Source organism: Athene cunicularia, assembly GCF_003259725.1.
Source record: "Athene cunicularia isolate RWA chromosome 2 unlocalized genomic scaffold, athCun1 chr2_part1, whole genome shotgun sequence".
Classification (NCBI taxonomy): domain Eukaryota; kingdom Metazoa; phylum Chordata; class Aves; order Strigiformes; family Strigidae; genus Athene; species Athene cunicularia.
This window is the reverse complement of record NW_020799095.1, coordinates 143952409-143976982: the sequence shown is the minus strand read 5'-3', so window position 1 is coordinate 143976982 and position 24574 is coordinate 143952409. Positions and strand designations below refer to the sequence as shown.

At 38.2% G+C, this 24574-nt stretch overlaps 1 protein-coding gene across 5 annotated transcripts in view; it reads left to right on the top strand.

Moving 5' to 3' along the window:
• ASAP1 (ArfGAP with SH3 domain, ankyrin repeat and PH domain 1) overlaps positions 1-19338 on the top strand; it is a 121650-nt gene extending 102312 nt beyond the window's left edge. For 3 of the 5 annotated variants that reach the window (XM_026843771.1, XM_026843768.1, XM_026843769.1), the window contains 6 exons: positions 2787-2948; positions 5797-5863; positions 8074-8132; positions 10361-10863; positions 14593-14715; positions 16660-19338. In XM_026843771.1, the coding sequence (XP_026699572.1) occupies positions 2787-2948; positions 5797-5863; positions 8074-8132; positions 10361-10863; positions 14593-14715; positions 16660-16734 (989 nt within the window). In that variant the 3' untranslated portion in view covers positions 16735-19338. The remainder of the gene's footprint in view (positions 1-2786; positions 2949-5796; positions 5864-8073; positions 8133-10360; positions 10864-14592; positions 14716-16659) is intronic. The other 2 variants (XM_026843773.1, XM_026843772.1) reach the window with 1 other exon arrangement.
• Positions 19339-24574: the final 5236 nt, after the last annotated feature.

Sequence of the window (24574 nt, the reverse complement as noted above, 5' to 3'; positions counted from 1 at the left end):
CCTTTATTTTCTGCTTATTTCAAAATAGGTTATTTTGTATTTCAGCCATCTGATCATTAGTATGTGACTTCTAAATTCATATTTACTCCTTCCATATAGGAAGAAATGTTCAGAGTTTGAAAAGATGGACTTTTTTAATACCTTAACACCTTTTCCCTGGAGCTGTTGCATGTCATGTGAACTTTTGACAGCTGTTAACTGATAATGTTTTTCAATTCTTCTGTAATGGCTGGAGATATACTACTAGTATGAAATATAAAAAAAATACTTCCATATAACTACATTTCAAGTTTTTAATCCTACTAAATCTTATTTTTATGGAGAAGGATTCTTCATTTTTTTGACAATAAAAAGTACAAATTTCATGTCTGAAGTTTTATTTTTGCGATAAGCACATAATACTATTTCAATGCATTTCCTCCACTTTTGTTTTTTCCTTTAAGACAAGTTTGAACCATTTGTCACTTGTGGCAGGGCCGGGGACCTTGCCTTGTAGCGTTTAGTGGGAAGGTTGTAGTGCAGTACAAAGATCAGGACACTAGGTGGTGGTAGGACAGAACCTCTGCAGCGTTGGGCTTTCGCACTTGCAGACATTTTGGAAGTGTGTAACTCCTTTTCGAGATGTCAGGACAAGAGAAAAATACTATACTGACTTTCTGTCTGTTTTCTGCGTGCTTTAAAAATAATGTTACTGTTAACACAGGATATTGAATTTTCGTTTCCCCCTTACCACTCCTAGGTATACTGTGATTTACTATTTATAGAACAACTTTTGATTCATATTTATTTAAACAACCTAAAGAATTTATAACTTGCAGAAGTCATGGGGATTGTCAGTCAGAACTTAGTATGTGAAGTTTTTTACTTTTGCTGGCAGAAACATTTCAGTGCATGGTTCAAATTGGCTTGCTTTTTTAAGCTCATGGAAGAAATTAAAATGAGAAAGGATACAAGTTGGGGAACAGTCATTAATTTGCACTAACATTAAACTGCTTGTCAGTTAATGGTTTTGTGAAGTTGGAAGTAAATTGAGAGGAACAATCGCAGAATATATAATTTGATTTACAAGAGTAAGCAATTAATGGAACGCCAGGCCCAAAATACCTCCTGGGGCTGTGGTTGAGAGATTCTCCTGAGCAGCAAAAGGCCTTCCAGGCTTGAATCTGGAAGAAAATAGATTGAATCATTAACTCATTATGGGCAGTTTTATTACTCTTTTCTTTGGGGTTAAGAAGGAAGAGGAAGGTCACCTTCAGAAAATACATGGCAAATGTATACATGCTTATAGGATAATTGAAGTTACTTTTTTCAATGTTTACTATTTCACCTAAGGAATTTTAGCATATTATTATTTATAGATTTTAATACTTCTATGATGTATAGTAATTTGGGAAAGAATGCAGACTTTGGTAATTTTCAATTTACCTGTAGAGACCAGTAATAAATATTTTTAGAGAGGCAGCTGTAGTTCTGTGTGCAGGTTAGGGTACAAAACTGATTAACAAAATGAATATTTTTGCTCAAATACTGTTCCAGTTGGGTTTTCAAAAATAGGCAAGTTGATTCTATAGTATTACAGAAAATATGCGATGATAAACTTAAAACTTGTTACAAATAAACTTTGCTTTTAAAACTTGATGTCAATTTTTGACATATATCCAGAGCCTATGATGGTAAAGCTCTCTTGCACGCAAAGCATGCTGCAAAATCATGATTGCAGTGAAGTGTTATTTGTTGGTTAGATTAAAACCCAAACCCCAACAACAAAACCCTTAGAGCTGTTCTAATGTAGAACTAATTTAGATAAGTGTTACAAGTGACTTCTGACTGACTTGAGCAGTTGTCCCCTCACTGCATGTTTGTGCCCTGCACTGCCTGCTTCCTTGAGCCTCTTATTAAAGACATTTTTGAAGGTGAATGGTGAAGTTGATTAGGGAAAATTCTTGTCTTCCCTTTGGGTTGTTTTGTCTTTTAATCTGTATCTGTTCCCATATTCTGTAAAACATGCATTGTATTGAATAATACCTGTGCCAACATTGATGCAGGTGGAAATAAACTGTTTTAAGGGTAGAGGTGACAGCATAAACTCTTACAAGCAATGCTACTATTCAGTATCTAGTCTCAGCCTAAAGAAGGGCTTTTCTCATGTTTATTTAATAGACACTGCAGACAACAATTTGCATTGCTCTAAAATTCATATTCTGATGTATTTAAGCCCCAGAAAAAAAAAAAAAAAAAAAAAAAAAAAAAAAAGGAAGTACAGAAAACCTCAAGTTTACAATGCTATTTTCAAAATGCAAGGAACATTTGTAGACAGATTGATTTTATTCCCCTCCTCCCCCAGATTTATTAGCAGAATTTGTATGGGATGCTCTGGAGGAGAAAAAAAAAAAATCTCCACATAGTAGAACATCTAGAAAGTTATTTCATTCTGTATAAAATAATAGTAATTTTAATTCCACATGCCAAATATTATTTAATTTTAAGATTTCATGCTTGTTTAAAAAAAAAAACCCCTAAAATTAGAATTCTGGAGTGATTAATCCTTTATTTTTTTTAAACATAAGTATGTGTCATTCTATTGTCAAGTTGCTTATATTCCCACAGCTAAGATGGATAAAAATGTGGTGAATGTGTCGTTTAATCTAAACAGTGTTTTGGCATGGCTTGTCTTTTTTATTTTAGTCTTTTGCTGCACTTTGCTGTGGGTCTGACTGTGAATTTTTCAGTGCTGCTTTGATGTTTATGCACATGTATTTGTAAGAAGGTTGTTTGTTATTTTGCAGGCCCACCTTCAACCCTCCCTCTAAGCACTCAAACCTCTAGTGGCAGCTCCACTCTTTCCAAGAAGAGACCACCTCCCCCACCCCCCGGACACAAAAGAACCCTCTCTGACCCACCAAGCCCACTACCTCATGGACCCCAGAATAAGGGCCCAATTCCTTGGGGTGAGTTTTGAAATGCAAAACAAAAGGGCAGGGGAAAACCTTTATGATGGATGATATATGATCTTTGGTTTCTTTTACCTGGTGCTTGCTTTCCAATGATTGCAGCTTCATGTCACGTCACCTCAGATAAATCAGCAGTTCTATCTTCTGTCACCCTAGCTTCCAGGCTTCTGTATCTGGGTCTCACTTGAGAAAATTGAAAATATTCCATGCTCCCCTGGGGCCCAATTCCATCTCCTCTGCTGCCTCACTCTCTCTACCCTAGCTGCCCAGATTGCCCTCACCCCAGCCCCCTCATCTGCTGCATCTACTCTGCATCTACTTCTTCACCCCTGCTCCTGTTCTGACCAGCTTGGTGATCTAGATGGATCTTGATTTGGGGCAGATAGACCTCGATGAATATGTGCTGTTCCCCTGATTGCCAGAAGATCTTGTTTCCTTTGGCTCTATGCCAGATCTTTCCTGTCAAGTGTTTGCACCTAGCTGGTGGGGATGTGTTGTCTTAATATGTTTTCAGGTTTTGTGATGTTGTCTGTACATACACAATGACTGATAGGTTTACTTCTACCTGCAGAAGTTACACAGAAACAGCACCTTTTCTTTAACAGGATGCCTTTCTGGTTTTCAGAAACTATTTCTCCAGACTACTATATTCTACCTCTTTTCAATAAACATTGTTCTATGAAGTCAACTTCTCCCAGTAGCTATAAATCTCAGGCCCATGTAATTTTCTATCATTTTAGTCTTGGTGACATAATTTTCATAAATCTGTAAACTTTTGAGCTGGAATCCAATGTTTACGTGGGGGTGTGTGTGTGTGTGTTTGTGTGTGATCCATACACTACTTTTATCTTAGTAGTAGTGTCTCTCTGTTCTAATACAAAACAAAATCACTAGCCTAAAAAAAATGGCAAGCCTAAGAGCACCTCTTCTTTTCAGGAAATTGAGGTAAATGTGGTAAATCATGGTGTACTCATGTGTAGAACATGTGATTTAATCCAGGGTATAATATGAAGAGAATTACAGAGTCCAGTGAAAAGCCAAATCTTTTTCTCAGGGAATACAAATAATGGCAGTCTTTTCAGTTCTGTACTTTTCAGATGTCTGGGATATGGAAAAAACGTTTCCTGTTGTCTAGAGTTTTAACAGCTATGTACAATTTCAGAGGTAGTAAAGACATTTTGAAAAGCTTCGACTTCAAGAATTTAAAACCCCCCAAATATTTAAGTCAACAGCACCTAAAATATCATATACTACAACACCATATAATATAACATTATTAGAATGAAAAGTATGGTAGGAACAGATGCTATGTTAGTGCCAACTTTTCTTTAAAAGTATTAGACAACAGATACAGGAGAACAAAAATATGGGAAAGGTGCAGGTGTGGAGTTTGAAGATGAAGGACCTAGTAGCAGTAGAATACCTTTTCAGATCAGGGCTGGAGAAGAACACTGCTTATTCTCTTTGCTGCTCTGCAGTGCGGACTAAACTTCAGTGGATGGAAAAGTTTTTTCGTAGCTGAGATCTGTACAAAAACTTGTTTCAAAGTCCATTTGGATTTTAAGCAAGTATTCAGTTTTGTGTTTATAAAAGAGGGTGTTTCTTGGATCTGCTTTTGTGGTTTTGGTTTAAGAAAATTGTCAGATGTTCATTGCTTTCCCTTTCAGAAGCTTTTTTCTGTGTTGTTATATTTCTTGTTATGTTGAATTTCACCATTTGTTTTTTAATCTGCGCATTAATTGAAGTTTTAAGCAGAGCAATCCTTAGCTTATGTCTAAGCAAATTAAGTGACTATTCAAAGATGTTCTAAAAATGTAATTTAGGTTATTTTGGATTTCCATGGCAACCATGACACATTTTTCCTTGCTTTATCCATAGGATCTACATGTGAAGCGTTTGCTGGTTTTTTGTTTTGTTCGTGTTTTTTTTCTTTTAAATATAAACATATTTTTAGCAAGGCTCAGCATGAGGCTTTCTGCTGTTTCATTTAGACTTCAATGCACTAAGAATGTTATCTAGGCAGATATGTCATTCTTTTGCATGAGAAGTATTTTTTATTCTTGCATCATTAAATGTCACTTTACATCTATTTTAGTGACAAATTATTAATGGTTGTTGAAGTTGCTTCTAAGATTGTTTAGACATGCTGTAATAGAAGAGTGAATGAGGAATGATAAAAGCACTAAAACAAGTAGTTAGTATAATTGTACCTTGGGAATGGTGATGGTTAATGAGAGAGAAGTCTTCTGCTGAAGGAGCACCTGGGTTTGGATTTTGCTGCCTTTTGACAGAATTGACTATACCCAGGATCTTTTCTTTACCAACAGTTAATGTTCACGTTATGGTAACATACTGACTTAGTCATTAAATCAGCAAAGGCTATTCTTTAGGATAAAATACCAATCCTTAGAAATTTGATGTTTTATGAATAAAATTCACAGTGGTTTTAAGAAGATGTGCCTCATAGTTCAAAACGTAAACATCCGCGATAAATTTATTTGATACTGACCTGCAGTATCTCCTACTCAGAGAAAATTGAAACACTGTATTCAAAATAAATGCCTTAACAGCAGTAACCCAGCAATGTCACTCAATCTTCCCTTGCCAGCAGATGTGAGTTGTTTTAAAATGTGTTATATGAAAGGTCAAGTTGGATCATTATGGTTCCTGCTGCTTTTTCAGTTACAAAATTATTAATGAAGAATGATCTTTGAAATCTTTAGACGTGTTGCATAGAAGATACTTGGAAGAATGTGTACTTCGCTTTAAGTGCACCCTCTGCTGATTATATTTCAGTTATCCTAATTATCATGTTTTTTTTAAATTGTGCTTTTTTTCACCTCAGGTAATGATTTGGGTCCACCTTCAACTAAGGCTGCAAACAAGTTTGAGGGGATGTCTCAGCAGTCAAGGTAAAATCTGTGTGTATGAAGGCAAAGATGAAAATTTGTCTGAATATGACTAATTTGTAAATGAGAAAAAAAATGCCTTTTATATGAAGTAAAATCTTAGCTATGTTTCTTCATTAGTTTTCTGCATGCCTTACTACCATACAAATACTTTGGCTTCATTGAGCCTCCTACACTTTGTTTGTAGCTGTCCATACACAATTCATCCTTTGAGTGGGATGGACAGAACGACTTGTACCAGAATCTATCTACTGCTCCTACAGAAGTGCTCTCTGAGCTGGGGAGTGTTGCCTCAGACTGCAGACCAGCAGGACAAAAGTTTTATTTTCATGTCTCCTGGCATTTCATTTTATCTGCTTCAGCGTGAGGTCTTATGCCTGTTGCTGTATAGTTTAAGTGTCATTCTTGGTACAGGTTGGCATTGAAGAAAGCTCTGTAAGACGGAATTCATCTCAGTCTTTCATCTTAACTGTTTTCCAGTCTGTCGAGCTTATGTGCTGACACACAGTCTGTAATAACACGAACTGCTTTTAGCTCATAGTTCATCAGGTCGGTACATTACGTGTGTCTTTTTCAATAGCTGAAGTAGTAAGGATAGCCATACATTCCTGTCACTTAGTGTTTGTTACCCCCTTATCTGTGTTGTGATTCCAAGGTCAGGAGGTTCAAAGCATGGTAATTCTGATAAACATGTGCCTCAGGCAACACAACAGAGACCTTACATGACCACAAGTGTGCGTGATCAGGCTATGACTGGAGACGGATATGTAGCGTCAAACAAATCACAGTAGAAGGTAGTGTAGGTAGTGTGTGTAGGTAGTTTCTGGACACTCCACAGTCTGTGGTCTGCCTGGTCAGATTAGGCAGTGGGCCTGTTGTTGGTAGCACAGCTGCCTTGCCACGTTTGCAGAATCCATCCAGGTGGCACTGGGTATTCAGGGAAAAAGTAGTGATGTTCTACAGAACAAAGAGCTGATGCTGTACTTGATGCTTGTAAGGCAAGGGTAAAAGTGTGGTACTCATGCTGGATGACATTAGGTAAAGGCTGAGGTAATTATTTATTGAATCAAGATTGAGCTTGGCTGATTTTTTCAGTTTTGTGTCATGATATATTTTGACTATTTTAAAAAAGCTAGGAAATTAAGATAGAAGTGTCTCATCATACTAATTTTGAAATGTTAGCTTCAGAGAAGCATACCAGATTCAAGGCTGTTGATGCATAAGACTATGCTCTGTTGATCTATTCTGGCAACTTCCTTACTCATTTTTCTTTTTTCCTTGTTTTTTGAGTAATTATTTTGAGGTTTTCCTGTTTTTATTTAATTATTTATTGTTTGATTTTTATGCCTTAGATCAGTTGGCTTTCTTGTTTTATTCCACTGTCCTTTTCTATAAAAGTGACTCAGATGTGGTTCTGGTATAAATTTTATGGGGTTTTATTGAAACTTGTAATATGTTTAGCCCTTACATGCCATGTTTGTAAATTTGAGCTAGCCTGGTGTTATTTTTGAATAAAAATGCCTGTATCAGAAAGCATAGATGGAAATTTTTGGCAATATGCAACTGTCTCGGATTTTTATGCTGTTGAAATTACTTGCAACTGTCCTGCTTGTATGGTTGCTTACTGTTACAAGTAGCTAACACAGCTGTAACACAGGTTGACAGAGTAAAGCATTTAATTTTCCCACAATCATCACTATTTCCATGGAGTAGCAGAGACTTTGTCTCTTAATGCAGATACAGTTTGTGTAATACAGAATCATACTCATGCAGTAGGCTGCAAGTATAGGCTCAGTCCTGGAAAACTTCAAACCACTGATATAAAAGAAAGATTGTGTTTTGAATGCTTCAGTATAATTATTTTAAAGACCAAATTTTCCTTAAAAGTTCAGGATCTGCCCACTGAACTGGCCTTTCAACTTCATATATTTTCAGAGTACATTTTTTGCACATACCATAGTTTATGGAATAAATCTGTCCCGTAGCATTTAAGCTGTGTAGGGTTTGTAAGTCTTTTTCTCTGAAAAAAGGAGTTCATTCTTAACAGTGCTTTAAATTTCAGGACTGATCCACAGACAATACCGTTACACAAAATGAAGCAAAATAAATGTGGGTGGTTTTTTAATTGTGGATGTGTAGAGAGGAAAAATGGGAAAGAAAAAGTATCTTTTATAATAGTTATAAACACTAATAATTAACATCTGTTGATTTAGCACTGGGACTGCAAAAACTGCACTTGGCCCTAGAGTTCTTCCCAAACTACCTCAAAAAGGTAAGAGTTCTCTTTGTGGTTATTTTCATAATGATATCTTTTAAATTTGTGTGAAAGTAGATACTTGTTTTAAATATATGGATCTTCTCAGCAAAAGTTTTATTTCTAAAATTCTATAAACCATGAAACATCAGCAAAACTGAAAGGATTTTGGAAGATCAGGAAGGTTTTTATTGAACTAAAAAAAATAGTTAGACCTATGGAACATAAGGAGGAAAGCAAAAAAAAAAAAAAAAATTAACTGAAGCTGGGAGAGACCTCGGGTCAGCTGGTCCAATCCACTACTCAGAGCGGGGATAACTTTTTGACATGAGATCAAGTTGCTCAAAGCTATGTCCAGTTGCATTTTGAGTACCTCCATGGATAACCTCTCTGGGCTTCTGTTTCTCTGACCATTGTTGTGGCTAAACTCTTCTTTTCTTGCGAATACCCATAAGTCTGATTTCTTGATACCCTTGAAGTAAGTTCTGTCCATTGCCATGTTTTGGAGGTCAGGGTGGTCGTCCTTATAAATATGTTGAAAAGTATCTGATACTACTACATGCTTGCTTATATATTGATGACAGACTTTCTGAGACCATCACAGTAAATCACCTTATGGCCCTTTCTTTTTAGAATTTTTTTTTTCTAGTCTCTCTTTAAACTTATATGGCAGCTTCTATATAGTTTTTTGAGTTCTTGCAGCAGTTGACTATAAATGGAAGTAGACCTACCTTGTAGCTCACTCTGATACAGAATCCATCAAAAACACGTTACATTTGTATGAGTGGGTGATCACTATAGAGCCTAATAATCAGGAAATTATGCCTGTCCAAACTTCTGAAGCTAGATGACTGAAATTGAGAGTGCAAATCATTTTAACAGAAAATGCAAATGTGAAATTTCAGATTCATTAAATTACAATTATTATTACATGATAACATCTTTTGAAAGAGACACCAGTGATGCAATAGGGTACCACTGCAAAGGAAGTCAACACTTCCTTGATTTAAAATGATATAGGTGTAAATTTAAGAAGGACTCAATCAAAGCACTTTGATAAGGGCTACTATCAGTTTTTTCATATCATTTACTTAAGCCTCAAACCAGTGTGGATGATCAGTGTGTGTACATTTCCTACTAGATAAGTCTAGGAGATAAAGCCATATACAAGTATCAACATAGACTTTTTTTAAATGAGGCATCTGATAGTAGCTGTACAATTTCTTTCATGGAAATTATGCAGAGTTTTCTTTTGTTGGTATAAATAACCATAAATGTATCATGGAAGTGGTTTTGCAGTAGGTGATAGCCAAAGTGAGTGTTGTTGCTGTCATAGTAAAATGTCAAGCCACCTTTTTGGCTGTATTATATAATACTAAAGCAATGCTGAATACAGTACAAAATTATTCCTTCTAGTCAAAATGTGTTGCTTTCATCATGGGTCATAACTTTTTTCTCTCCTGTCCCCCTTCATCTGCTTTAATTCAGAGTTGTTTACTTTAAGGGTTTGGGGGTTTCCCTTATGGTGTTTGGGTTTTATTTTTAAGGTAGATTTCAGTCAGCTTTTCTTAGGGAACTTAGTAGAATCAATGCATGACTCTGAGGAAAAAAAAACTACTTGAAAGGCTGTTTTCACTTTCCTTCCATAAAAGCTGCAAAATATACTGGTTTAAATTTTCTCATCTTTGCTAAATTGTAAATATTTACAATAATTTCTTTGATTAGTTTTAGTTTGAATGTCTGTAATACCGTTTAGTCTATACACTGTATAGATATACTTGCTCACTTGCTCTTGTTAAGATTTTACAGGTACTAATCCTGAGACTCAGCTTTTTTTTTTTGTATGGAGTTCAACTCTATATATGGATAATTTAAAATTCTCTTTAATGCCATTGCAGTCACATCAGTTGTTTTGCACAATAAATCTTTTCTTAAATATTTCTTGGTTTAGGTCCAAAAAGCAATAATTTTATTCCGCCTTAAGTACTTAATCTATAAATTGACACCTACTAGCTGTTGGATTAAGTGCTCCTGCCCTCCAGTAGGAGCAATTAAATGAAACCTCAATGCAGGAGGGTTAAGTAATGTATTTTGCATTTGTCATAGACTAGGAGGACATAGGGACAGTTACTGGGGCTCAGCGAACATGTGGACATTACACAATAACTGTTCTGATATGTGTCTAAGTTCTTTAATATTAAGGTGAAATTGTGAATAAACATTATTATGCTTTTATTTTTTTGTAGTGGCACTAAGAAAAATAGAAACCAGTCATCATCTTTCAATAGATAAATCCCATCAGCACACGGATATCTTTCAGAAGCCCTCACTATCCATTGATATACCACAGAAGCCACAACCTGGAGATTTGCCCCCAAAGCCTCTGCCTCTGGAATTAACTCAGAAACCTCAAGTGGGAGATTTACCCCCAAAGCCTGGAGAACTACCCCCAAAGCCTCAGCTAGGAGATTTGCCACCAAAACCACAACTTGGAGACTTGCCTCCAAAGCCGCAAATGAAGGACCTTCCTCCGAAACCTCACCTAGGAGAGCTGTTGGCTAAAACTCAAGGTGGAGAAGCATCTCCAAAGCCTCAGCCCTCAGAGGCAAATCAAAAATCTCACTCCTTAGATCTTTCTCCAAACGTACAATCTAGAGACACCGTCCAAAGGCAAGCATCTGAAGAGTCTAATGACATAACACATACCCTGCCAGAAACCCCTGTGCCACTTCCCAGGAAAATAAATATGGTAGGTATTATTCCAGCCAGTTGATAGCTTTGAAGTTACTGTAGGACTGTCTGTGGAAAAAAAAAGCCACCACCCTTGAGCTATGCACACAAAGCAACACAATGTTACGGGATAGATGGGGAATGAGGTGCTTTGTTTTTCACTCCCAAGCAGCTTCAGCAAATGCTGGGGGTTTATGGGGCCTCTTGCATGCTGAAACAAATACTAGAAACATCAAATGATAGCCTTGGGAGCACAACAGTGTATTTACATTTATTAGGGAACTTGGGCATTTTTATCTGTGCCAATCATAATTCTGAATTAATTGGTGGTTTTCTCTGCTGTCTTTGCTCACTGCTTTGTATGCCTTACATTACTAGATTATTTATCTATTTGATTTTTTTAAGGTTTAAGAACGAGTGTTAGTGGCTATTGTCAGTGGGTAAGAAATTTGAAGTCAACTGTGACAAACCAATAAATGTTCCTATTGTGAGTATTTAATGTCAGTGCACTTAAGTGCTTAACAAAGGTTCAGATATATTGCTCAAGTGCCAAAATTGACATTGCTGGATGGTGTGTAGTGGCAGAGCTGGAAGTGTAACTTGATTCCAAGTCTCCCTGTTCAACCTCCAATTCATCTTGCTAACCAGTGCAATTTCCATCCAACAGAGGATTCTTCATGCATATGTATATTGAAATTGTATGAAACTCCAGAGCTCTCTTTAAGATTTTCATCATTAAGAATACATCAAAAAGGAGATGGTTTTGCTTGTCAAATTGGCTATGCAAAGCACTTATGTAAAAGGAAGTAAGACTTCCATTCTTATAGTGAAAGCAGAGGGTGAGTTTCTCCCTTTTTGTGATTGTCTGAGGAAGAACACTCTGTAAAGCCATCACTCTGCTTGGCTTCTGTCATGGACTTACCTGTAAGCTCCTGTCCAGACTGAGAGCAATGGGGTTGTTGCTTGGGCTTCCCGAGGGGTCTTGGTGTTAAATAAAATAGTATAGGGATCTGATCAAAAGGTATCTGCAACTACGATTTGTTTACTTACATACTTTTAAATGTAAGCAGGCAAATAATGTTGGACATTCTTATCTATTTGTCACTTTATTAAAGCAGGAAAGAAATCAAATAGCGGATTAGTTGTTTTGGTTTTCTGTTAAACTCTTGTCTTTCTACCGAAAAATTTGGAGGAAAAATTCAGTGTTCTCGCAATTCAGCCATTTTCACATATGCAGTAAACTAAAATAGTTCCACTGTTTTGCAGTGATCAAAATTATGTGTCTGTGATAATTACTTCCCAATTTTGTACACATCATTACATGCACACGTGTATCTCTCCTTGTTCACTGCAGTCTTTTTTGCTCAGATAATCAAGTGCAAGAATCCATCTTAAGGTATCTTGCCTCCATTTTCATCCTCTGGCTGTATTCTCTCTGCATAAGCTGGTGAAATACTACCTCACAGTGCAACAGTAAGGCCCACGAGAGCAGCCACTAGTACGTGTGGGTACTTTCCTCTTGGGTTTGACTATTCAGCCACTAAACAGATGAGCACATATTTTTATTGAAAGCTTTAGAAAATCAGAATTGTTCAGAATTGTTATGTAAAAAATACCAATTCTGTTAATATATAAAGACTTGAAAGTATATTTTTAGAGAAATGAAACTTGCTCTGAGTGCTTCTAAAATTACACTGAGCACTTGAGTGTTCTTTTTGTATGTGTTTTTTTTTACATGAAGGAGACAAAATACTTTTTAAACAAAAAAAAGTGTTGAATATAAATAAGAGCATGGAGGGATTAATAATGACCACAGCAGCTGATTGTTACTCAGTTTTAAGCATAAAAGTCTCTTCTTAACATGTATTAACTTTGGATACAAGGAGTTGGGGGGGGTGCGGGGGAGGGGGTGTTTGTTTTATAGGAGAAAATTACATGTCCTGGAATTGGTTCTATTTCTTTACACACCAGTTCCCCCAACTGTGTTCTGGAAGATATGTACTCTTCAGATCCATCCTTTTTTTTAAACTTTCCCCAGATTAAATATATCTCAGGTTTAAATTCTTCTCTTTACAGCTTTTCAAAGTGAAAGGGATAGAATATTAAAGTGTCATCCGTGTTACTAATCTGAAGGAACCAGGAGCAATTGCCATCATTTTTCGTGTGTTATTACAAGCTGAGTTACATTTAGAGGAATTTAACTTTCTTTAGTCTCTTACTGAATGAGACAGTTTTTATCTGGCAGAAGTAGTTGCTTCTGTTCCTCACTGGAGGACTGATTGGTTGGAAGCACTCTTAGTTTGCAAAGGTTCTCTGGAGTTGAAAGCTGGGACTGGCCCCAAATACCCATTCATATTGAATTCCAGTCCCTAGTGATAGTTGAGATTTTTGTTGAAATTATATGAATTTATTTAAAAAAGAGAGAAAGTGTTCTTTGAAGTAACTTCTTGCTGCAGCAAACCCTTGCTGTAAAACCTTTGAACTTCACTTCAGATAGTCCTGTTCATTTGTCTTGAATATGGGGGGTTTTTTTAGTGTTATGTTGTCAACTGCTTTGTCTTTTAGATCTCTCTATAATTGTTATTTTCCTGTACCTTCAGTTTAGTATGAATGCTCTTTGCTGTGTGTCTATTCTGCTGTTGAACTGCAAGGGTATTTTTTTTGCAAAAAATGTGGAGGTATTTCAAGTGGGTAGGTAATAGCAAAGAGAAAGCTCCCTAGGAAATTTCCTCTGTAAAGTTACTTTTGGCTCAAATTCCTCTAAACCTGCTGATTTTTTTTCCTTTGTAGCCCTTCTGCTTCTCATCTCCTTGTGCTTTTCTTTGTTTTTTTGCATTCTTGTTATCTGACTACTTCTGTTCAAAGAAGGAACTGTAGATTTTGAAGAAGTGTGGGTATGAAAATACCAGAATATAAAGTAGCAGGAGTGTTTTGGTATGAATATTGCTTCCTTACTCTATTTGGAAATAATTTAAAGCATTTTCCCTGCCATGGGAACATATGTTCGGGGAGGAGTCCATGGCTCAGGCTTTTTCATGTGAATTAGCAGTATGCAGCAAAGTATGACCTAGAAAATACTTGGAATCTGAATGGTAGAGCTGTGAGAATACCTATTGTGAATTATCATCACAAAATAGTACTGCCATCTGAAATTAAGAATCTTTTAGTAAGAAACTTCTAATATTCTGGATGAAAAAAAATCACAAAAAAATTATTTCCAGTCCTATAAGCAGACCTGAAAACATAGGCTACTGTATTTTTGCACTAGATCCAAAACTAAAACTGTAATAAATACTGGGATTTCAGTGCAGCATTTTCCTCAGCCCTTACCACACTTGCAACACTCAGAGGAGATTGGGTTTCATTTTCTGTTCCTCATGGGGTGTTTTAATGAAGTATGTATTAAAGGAGAAAGAGGGTGTTGTTTGTGGACTGAAACAATGTAATGATGTTATTTAAACTTTCTTACTGGAGGAAGCATAGGTTACTTAAGCTGTGCCCTACACGTTAAAAACCTCTTGGGAGTTTTGAATCTTAAGAAAAAGAAAACCTACACCTGTGTAGGTCATTTTTTTTTAATATCCTTGTTGAAGCAGCATTTTTTGATTTTATGTCCCCAATTACCAAATTGCTTTCCCTGCAGTCTTGACCTTCTTGTTAAATAAAACAAAGCTGAAAGGCAAAATTCATATCATACATATCTTTTCACTGTTCGTGTCCTTCGTCTAAAACTTCGTTCTATTTTTAGGGGAAAAACAAAGTTAGGCGAGTGAAGACTATTTACGACTGTCAGGCAGATAATGATGATGAGCTCACATTTGTTGAAGGAGAAGTAATTATTGTAACTGGTGAAGAGGACCAAGAGTGGTGGGTATGTATCTTTTCCTTTTATAGTTCCACGTAACTTCTTTATGATTTCCAGAGGAAAGCCTCTTTTTCCAAATATGGGGTGTTTGTTGTTATTTTGGTTTGTGGGTGGTGGTTTTTTTATTTTGTTGGGTTTTGGGGAGTTTTTTGCCTGATCTAACATTGAGCCCTTAAACTCGTATTAGAAAGACTCCCTTTCTCTGGTAGGATCTGTTTCTTCCTGGGAGTCTTCTACAAACATCCTGGCTAGGTTTGGCTTTATTGCTGGCTCATAGCAACATGTATTTACATGTGTCACTCTTTGTAATGCATGCTTGTCTTTCATTAAATGAAGAGGTGGTGATTTTTACTTCATTTAGCATGCTTACGGTCTTCAAAAAAATGAGATATGTAATTATCTTCAGTTCACCAGAAATGTTAAGTTATACCCACAGGGGTTGCTGGAAGTCTGAAAAACTGTAATTAGTGCTGTAAGCTGATGATTTTCCTCCTTAAATGAAAAGTAGTTAACATTTTCTTTCCCTTCTTCCCTCCCCTGCCATTGGTTTGTATCATACCCACCCTGTTCTGGACTGCGTGGTGTTCTTTGGTTCTTGAGTGCTAACACCAGGTTTTTCTCAATCCCACTTAAAGGCTCCAACCCTCCCTTGAAACTACTTCTTGCCTCCAAAGCTGTACTACATCATACTTCCTTACCTAAGAATTATTATTGGGTAAATGAGACAGATTTCATTTTGATTAAATTCTTATCACAATGCTGCCTATGATTTCCTAATCTAAGTGCAGCACAACTTCTGCTGTTTTGGTTCTAGCTACATGGTTTCCTGTCAACATTTAAGTGTAGAAGATACTCAGCTGAAAAGATAGTATCAAAAGGGCAATGCCCAGTGAAAAGCTGCTGTGTTAACCGTATCATCCAGTCCCTGATTACAGTTGCCTTAGTTGCTGAATATGCTTTGTGAAGTGGCATTTTAAGATCCTTGGGTACATGCCTGACAAGTTCCATGAAGTGCTCCAGTCTGAGTGTTTCTGAGAAGGGAAACGAGGGCTGTTGACTCATATGCTTCAAAAATTTGGCTCCACAAGAGGAAATGGCCAGCCCTGCATGTTTCCCCTTCCCATTTTGTTAGCTGCTGGAAGAGGAAGGAGGTACACTATTATTTTCAAAGTAGTGAGCAGCACTGTAGCAGGATGAGAAGAGTGTTATGTGGTCAGTCAAGACTACTACTCCAGTGCTGTCAGTTTGACAGTTGTTTATAATTATGCGTTTTAAACATTTAAAGTTAATATAGAAGGCACCTTTTTTTTTTTTTCATTTAGAGGTTGCTTGGCTATTTCTTTATAAATTATTATGCAAAATATGTAAGAACCTGTACATGAAGGATACTTAATGAGACAATACTGTGATTTGTTACAAACACAAGTATGCACATAAATCATTAGGAATCACGCTAGTTCAATGAGAAAATAGCTGAGCTTTTATCACTTCAGGTGAAGCATGCAGATTATCATAAGTAACTTCACAACTGTAGCAGACATTTCCCTTAAGTGAAATGTTTAGGATTTATTCAGTTAAGATTAATGTTTTTTAGAGATGTTTATCTTGTTACAGAGAGTTAGTCTATCAAACAAAAGAAAATGAGGCTTCTGTTTTGGTGAGATTCTTGAAATTCAGTGGCATATGTAGATTTCCAGATAAAATTATGGGGTTTTTTTTCTCTTCAGATTTAATTGGCTTGTCTTATTTATATAATATGCTTGTAGGGTTTTATTTTGTTCCATTATGCAAATTAAAACATTAACTAAGTTCTGCTTTAAACTGTCCAAGAGGTTGCAAAGGTTCTGTGGGATCCATGTAGCACTTCCCCTTCTGAATGAAGTAAATGCCACCTACAAACTCCCATGTGTACACGCACCTATATATGTACGTTTTTCTCCTGTGTTGCAGATTGGCCACATCGAAGGACAGCCAGAGAGGAAAGGGGTCTTTCCAGTGTCCTTTGTGCACATTCTGTCAGACTAGTAAAAACAAACAAAAAATCCTAAACTTGAGCATTGCACATTCTTCATGCAAGACGGGCTTTTTAGCAAAAGCGAACGCTGCTGCCTCCCTGTAATCCTGTGCACAACTGTATATATAGCTGCTGTTACAAATTAAGAATTCATTTAAGTTTCGCCTCATGAGGTTGAATTATATGTATTGTAAATATACTGTGTTATTCTGCCTTTGCCAGTATTATGGTAGCCTTGGAACCTGGCACGCCTTATTGGGTTTGTTGAAGCCATCCTTGGCATCTAGCACTTAACATCTCTATCTACGCTGTTAAAAATACGTATGAACTGCCAGCTTTCCAAACATAGGTGGTCTCTGTCAACCATGTAACTGTACAGAAATGACTGTTCCTAATAACTCGGTATTCTCAATATACAATTAGCAGAACGTTAGAATGAGTGAATGGTTTTGGACAATTTAAAAATCAGTCTGCAGTTTATAAGTGTATGCAGTTTACAGCTATGAAACCCACTTCGGTATTTATTTAATATAGTGCTCAGTTAAGTGTAACTATGAAGACAAATATTCACTGACTTTACAGGTAACAGTAATGTTTTATGGTGTGCATACAGCATTTCATGTTTATATTATGTGGACCTATGCCAAACTGTGATTGCAGTTCCCCTGTGATATTACCTCACTATAAAAAGTTACAAATTTATTTCATTCAAAAGCTTATTTTAATGAAAATTAGTCATATTGTTCTTTAGTAGATATATGTGAAATTTGCTGGTTTCTTTCACTGAATTCTTAGTAACCAAGGACTTCTAGAAATTGTTAACTGTTAACATTATGCATGCATTTAGACGCTTACTTGAAACCTGCCTTTGTACAAAAGTAGTACTGTAGTCATATAGCTACATTTGAGGAAAAGAACATTTTAACTTAATTGCTATTCAGATTAATGTGAGCTTGCAACAGTATTTGTTTATAGCTAAATTGGCTTTTTAAAAAATGATTTTGTGGGTTTTTTTTTTTTCCTCCGTCTTCAACCTTGCTAAAAGTTAGTTACCTAAAATAAAATTTCTTAAGTGGTGATATAAGGATAAATTTAAATTATTTTTAGTTGCTCTAAAAATGGAAGTTAGGATGGCCTCTCATGCATTTGATCAGGCTGTTAATGATAGAACTTGGATCACAAGTATCAGGCTGGTTTTAGTAGAGCTCACTAAACTGCAACTGTAATAGTCTTAATTCAAAGCACCAAGTAAAAGACATACATTTATAATGCTAATTTATAAGAAAATCTTCGGAAGGCTGTATTTGACCTGAGGTTTCTTGAAAGTTGGTATAAAGTTGCATTGCCAGAAAACACTTAAATGGATTACTGGAAACTTTCATTTCCTGAGTCACCTTCAACATCATTTTTTACCTTTCAAAACATAATGTGGTTCTGTTTTTCCCATAGTTTGTCTGTAGCAGGTTCCATGACTTTCATATGTAGTTTTGTATTACTTGCTTTAAATGTTATTTTGGCTTCAGTACCTAGTACTGCTATTTCAAAGCAGATTGTCTTGGCTGCATGGGAAGATTTTCATTTCATAAAAGCACATCTCAGACTTTCTGAGGGCTTTCATTTTTAATTCAGTTTTACAAGACTGTAGTCAGTGAATATTTAATTCCATTTGTGGTTAATATAGAAAAAAATATCAGTCTAAATCCCACATGGAAAAAATGCAAAACATTTATCAACTGTTAATGGTTTTATCATTTATAACAAAAGTTTATTTAAAAAAAAAAAATTATGCAATGAGTGAGCGAGCCTGCTGGCGTCTAATCTTCAGTATTACCAGCTCCAGTATTTCAGACTTTATTCTGTTTTTTATGGAAGGGAAGTCAGGTTTAGCATTTATTTAGCATTCCATTTTATCCATTACTACAATGTTTTAAGTTGCATTAAAGAACAAAACCTATTCACTTTTGTGGTCAATTGTATTTTTAAGTGATCTTGAAATAAAATGATAAAAGCAAATCATATAAAGAAAACCTAGGCATGTAAAATTATGTAGAGTCAAATGTCTATTCTTTTCTATGCTCTTTAAAATAGTATACATATGCATTTTATAAAATTAAATTAGTTCCATCGGGAACAATAGTTCTGTTTATTCTGGCTTATTGTGGGTCATGAGAAATCTGAAAATGTATGATATTGATTGAGTTTAAGTACAGTATTATATTTGAACTCAATGAGCCACTGTCTGCAATTTTGTATATGACATAGTATTTGGAAAGTCTAAATCTTTATGGAAAATTAGCTGATAAGGGGTTGGGGGGAGGGGCAGGGGAAGGTGCCCCCAGAGGGGGAAGTATGCTCTGCAGATGATGTCTTATTTACTGTTGAACAACAGTTGCTATTTATTTTTTTATTACATAGTACATCAACGTGTACAGAAACCAGATCTGGTCATGCCACTAGTTAAAATCTTGACTTCTCATTGAATGTTAAGGTAAAACATCAGTACACATGTCTATTCACATGTATTTAATGTGACAGTTTTTGAGTACTGTATGTGTTAATTTCTACTTTTTTAATATTTAAAATTGCTTTTAAATAAATGTATTCAGTTGATCCCAGATATCTGAACAAGGCCCTTTTGTCAACTGGAATATCTTCTAGGGAGAAAGTCTGGATTTCAAACAGGTAGAACTAAAACACCTGAAATGTTTTCTCTTTAATACAAAGCACCCCTTATATAATGCAATTAAATGTGTATCTCTCAAACAGCTGTTAAATATGGATGAAATTGCCTTTATCTGGAAAACTTTACTTACTAAAGTTAGCATCAAAACACTTATTTTGTCCATGAGTATTTGCTTTTTCTCTGGCTTCAGTAGTCTCTATGGAAAGGCAGCTCTGTGTGTCTGTTTTCTGCAGCCGGCCCTTCAGGTTGGAAGGAACGGCTCAGCATGGCCCTCTGTCCCGTGCACGGCCTTCCTCTCCGTGGGCAGCATTACCAAACCCGACAGCAGCTTGCAAACCGACGTGAGCAGCACTAACCTTTTCTGGATGGAGTGACTTTATTGCTCAGAATTTCAGTTCCGACCCAGCTTGCAGAGGTTATTTTTCCCTTCCTTGACTCGGTTCTTGGAAGCTTCTCATTTAAGACCCGTTCCTGTCAAAACTGCTCCAAAAAGAACAAGTCACTTGAAATTGCTAGAGAGCAATGAGAACAACCTTTAGCCGGAGGAAAAGTTCGTGTGTGGAGTTATCAGATCTGGTTTGTATCAAAAATAGTAACTGCAACAGCACAGAGCTCAGGAGACCTTCTTGAACACTGAATTGTAGTGCAGGCATAGCCGGGGTTCGTTGTACAATATTCTGATTGGTTAGGTTTTGGGCTTTAAATTTACACAGATGAAACATATGGGATGAGGGGTGTGTGAAATCTGGATGTGGGTCAGGGGAAGAGGTCTGGTTAAATATGCTGCTCTTGCTCCGTTTCTAGCTTGTCACAGTATTTCAGGTAACAGCATTCAGAGATCCATTGATTCCAATATCCTCAGTTCTCTGTCCTCCCTATACTACTTGTTCTTCAGTGACATGTATTGATTTCATTTTACAAGACAAAATTGAGGTGGATATCTCATATGCTGTTTAGAGCAGAAGAGACCAAGACAAACGCATGCCCAGATAACTCCCTCGGTCAGAATTTGTCTGCTCACCCTTTTCCTGGCAAACTTAAAGCTTGTAGTTGAACAGAAGACTGGTAATCAAAACCAGTGAAAATGGTGCAATTCTTAAACACCAGTGAGGGGAAACTCAGAAATCGCTCCCCGCTGCCCAACAAAAACCCAAACATTCCAACCCTATAAATACGATTTTTCAGATGTTTCCCCCCTCCCCAGACTGTAGTTGTGACAGTTCACCAAACAACAACTTTCCCCATGCTCTAGCCTCTTATGTAGTTTCATGCCATTCACACCCTAGACCAGTAACCCTCCTGTGGCAAGAAACCAGAATATGACAAAGGAGTGAATGTCCCCAAGTAAATAAAGTTCAGCTTCAGGCCTTAAATTCTTACAGACAACTTAACAATTTAGTCTTGATTTTAAGGCTACTGGGGGTGCTTTTATAAGACACTTTAGCTCTTCTAAAAACACAGCTGGAGGCTTTTCAGATGGAAACAGAATGCACACAGGACTGTAAGATGTTTTCATCTGTATAGCTTCAAGCTAAAAATTTTCTTATCTCATAAAAAACTAACTATTTCAAGTTGTCTTAATGATACTTTTAGGGCTATACATAACATGATTTACAGCTCAGTCATCTGCTGAGGGAGTGCTCAGGTTTCTTCTTGAGATAAGCTAAGTGCTGTTTGTCAACTTCTACTTGAGCTTGCACACCCCCCACCCCCCCATGCTGCAGCATGCACAAAACCTGCAAGTCTTGACTAGTTTTCATCAGCTGCTGTTTGAGTAACACTAAAAACGATAGTGTGTCACAGTACAGGCTCTGCCTTGTTCCTCTGTAAATTAGAGAACAGATCCTCCTGGCTTCAGTGAGGCTGGTGTCAGCTCTAGTCTCTTTTTATAATAGTGGGGGTGGGGGACAAGCAATTTGTGACAGCTGTCACATCTGCTAACCATGTCAGAGCGGAGGAGAAGCTGATCAGTGGTTTGCTGTACCACCTGAAGAATGTTTTGAATGAGCTTTAAGCTTACCTGGAACTTTAAATCCAGTGTTAATGCTACTCTGCTGTTCCTATCAGTTTGGTCTTGGTTCCTGTAGTATCTGATCGGAAACATCCCCTCCCCCTATGCTTTCTGCTTTTGTCTGAAAGGTGGTATGGGACTAGGTCTGTGCCCCCATGGGATTTTTTTCCCTAAGGCTTGAAGATGTTTCTTTATGCTTCATTTATCACCAGAAATTTAGAAATCTGATTTTTCTCTCACAGTTCCTTGTGTAGATGAATCAACCTTGAAAACACAAACTAGACTGCTCCAGAATGGCTGAGTTAGAGGTTGTTTCGTTGTATTTACCTTTGTCAGTTCAAAGCAATAGCATTAGGCTTGGGTTTTTTGGTAACTTTATTTCCCCAGTCTCTTCCCCAGGGAATACCACAGGGAGAACTTACTACAGCTGCTTGTAAACTTAAAAGAGTAAGGAGTAGCATGCAATAGCTTAAGTCTGAAGCTACTCAAACATAGTTTAGTAGTGTTTTTCATCTCTCCCTGCTCCCACACCCCTGCTATGGTAGTAAGTGTCAATATGCCTCTGAGCTGGAGTTCTTAGTATTAAATAAAAGTCAAAAACTTGCTTATCGGGAAGGATAGTAACATGCTTCTGAACTTCAGCCTGAAGAAAGACAAGCCACCCCTTGAGCTGAACATGCATAGAAGAGGTCAGCAGCTGTTTGTGGGTCATGCAGGGATTTTGCAGGGGTTTTCTATTGGAGCCTGCAAACTTCCTTCATGACCTGGTGACACCAGTAGCCACACACTGCTTCAAAGATACCTCAAAGACAAAAGCAGGTATTTTTTCAAATTAGTAAAGATTATACTGCCTGTAATCACCTGTTCATACTGTAAGTCATCCCATCCATGGCTCTAGACCTACATAGCAATGTGTCCTAACCTTCCCTTTATTTGTTGTAGATTTTGGATTCAGAGCTGTAGCTCTACTTTAGTAACTATGCAGGAAAGCAACAGCCCCAGGTAGCTGGGCAGTAAGTGAGCTGCAGCCAGCTACATCCTCTCATTTCAGATGAGATTATTTTTTTATTGTGTGGAAACCCATCCAGGAGCTGGAAAAAAAGCCTTGTGGAGCAACTTCAGGACCACTGCAGTAGTTTTGACCTCTATGGATAGAAGCATGGGGCTGAAGGGCAGATTTCTGATGCAGGATCTTCCTCAGCCTCTATCTTCCCTACAGGAACTGGGCCAACCTGTGCAGAGAAAAAAAAAACAAACCAAAAAAAACCCGAACCAAAACAAAAAACCCAGAACAAATGCTAAACCTGCCTTGATAGGGTGGACAGAGCTGCTGATCTGCTTACAAAGGAAATGTAGCAGCTGGGACATCTGGAGAGCAAGGAGCATTGAGCTTCATGGGAAGGGAACTTACACTGAGTGGTGCTGGAAGATGGGGACTTCCAAGTCTTCTGCAATTACAGAAACCACTCTGAACTCTACATCTGCTACAAGGCAGAGCTGTGAGAAGAGCAGGGGGGGCAACACAAACCACAACTCGAACATGTTTGAAAGTATGAATGAGTCCATCACTGATGTGAAGATCAGTCGTAAGAAGTCAGCAGCTCTCCTGTGAGCACTGCCTGTAGGTGGGCCATATTGTCACCTCAGAGCTCAGGGTGATGCAGAGATTCAGGTGCTGTGAAGGAGTGAAGGTCCCTTGTCCAGAAGAAGCAGCAAGATCTTAGCAAATGATAATGGGGAAGGGAGGGCAGTGGGGCAGTCAGAACATCTGATCAGCAGCACACAAGTAGCTGCTGTGGTAGCTGGGCTCTCTGAAGGAGCTGAAGGCACCAGAAGTGCAGGCAGGGCCTGTGCCCAAGATCCAGTGAGCAGGAGCATTTGGCTGTAAGCAGGGAGGTGCTGTTGCCCTGCCAGAGCAGTCCCTGGCAGCAGCCCCAGGCCGGGCCCGGGTCCACCTTAGACGCGGTTCTGGCACCCCCAGTCTGGAACTGGCGCCTTGCTTAGGGGGTGGATTTTGCTCAGTATCATCTTTAACTTGGCACCTGTGTTCCTGCCAGGTCTGTTGGAGTAAGATGCTGCTGGCTGCAGCAGAAAAGCTCCTGCAGTTCCCCCTTCCCTGCTGGGATGCAGAGAAAGCTAAGATGAAAAAGAAAATATTAAATTTGGGGGTGGAAAAAAGGTCTCTGCTTCAAAACCCTTGAGAGCAGGTTTCGTTCCTCTCACTTGCCCACAGCAGTGTTGCCTAAATGTTTTTCATGCAAAATGAGGCCCCTGGTAGTGTTTGTTTAGACTGGGGTCATTGCATCCCTTCTGTATAGCAGGCACCTGGTCTACCTGTGATCTGTAACTTTAGCTGCTCACCTGGTGGAATATAAAAGGCGACACCGAGTGTAGAACCTCTGCGTAGGGGTCTTCCTCTGTGACTTCTCAGTGTCCCAGCCTCACTGCTGGCTACATCACTATCTGCTTTTTGCCAAAGACGGGACTTGTAGCCATCGTGGCCGTCGCAGTGAGAACCATGCCGTGGCGTGGGGCCTCTGGGGCTGCGGAGTGAGCTGAAGCATCACGGCCCCCATCAGCCACTGACACTAAAGCCAGGCAGCCAAATGCCATTTAGAGAAATTACCTTAAGATGTCCCTTCCTGAAAGGGATTGATGGTGCAGGAGAACAACAGCATCTGTTGCTGGAGGGAGAGCTTCCTGCTGGGCAGACAGGGAGGGGGAAGCTGTGCCCTGGGAGGACCCTGGCTTCTGCGACTAAGATGTCATCAATCATCAACGCGAGATGGTGGAGAAACTGAGCAAAGTACCTCAGGGATGTCACTACTCCTCCTGTGTCCAAGCACAGCTCCAGGTTTGAAGGAGCTGTTGGGGCTTGAACGGAAAATTCAGCTTTGATGAGGGTTTTTTTCTTTGGTTTGTGACCGTCAGTCTTAAAGGCAACATCTCACTGAAGTGGTTCAGCTGCCAGGCCGGGGCACCAGCCTGACTGCGGCAGAGCCCAGCGCCTACCTTTGGAGCTGCCCCAGCCCCGCTCCAGGCTGGCGGTGCCCGTGTCTGCCGGCGGCCCGGGGCCCGTGCCCGGCAGCCCGGGGCGGATGGCCGGCCTCGGTGTGTGCCCCTTTCGCCTTCTCCCGGCCCTGCGGGGCATCGCTGG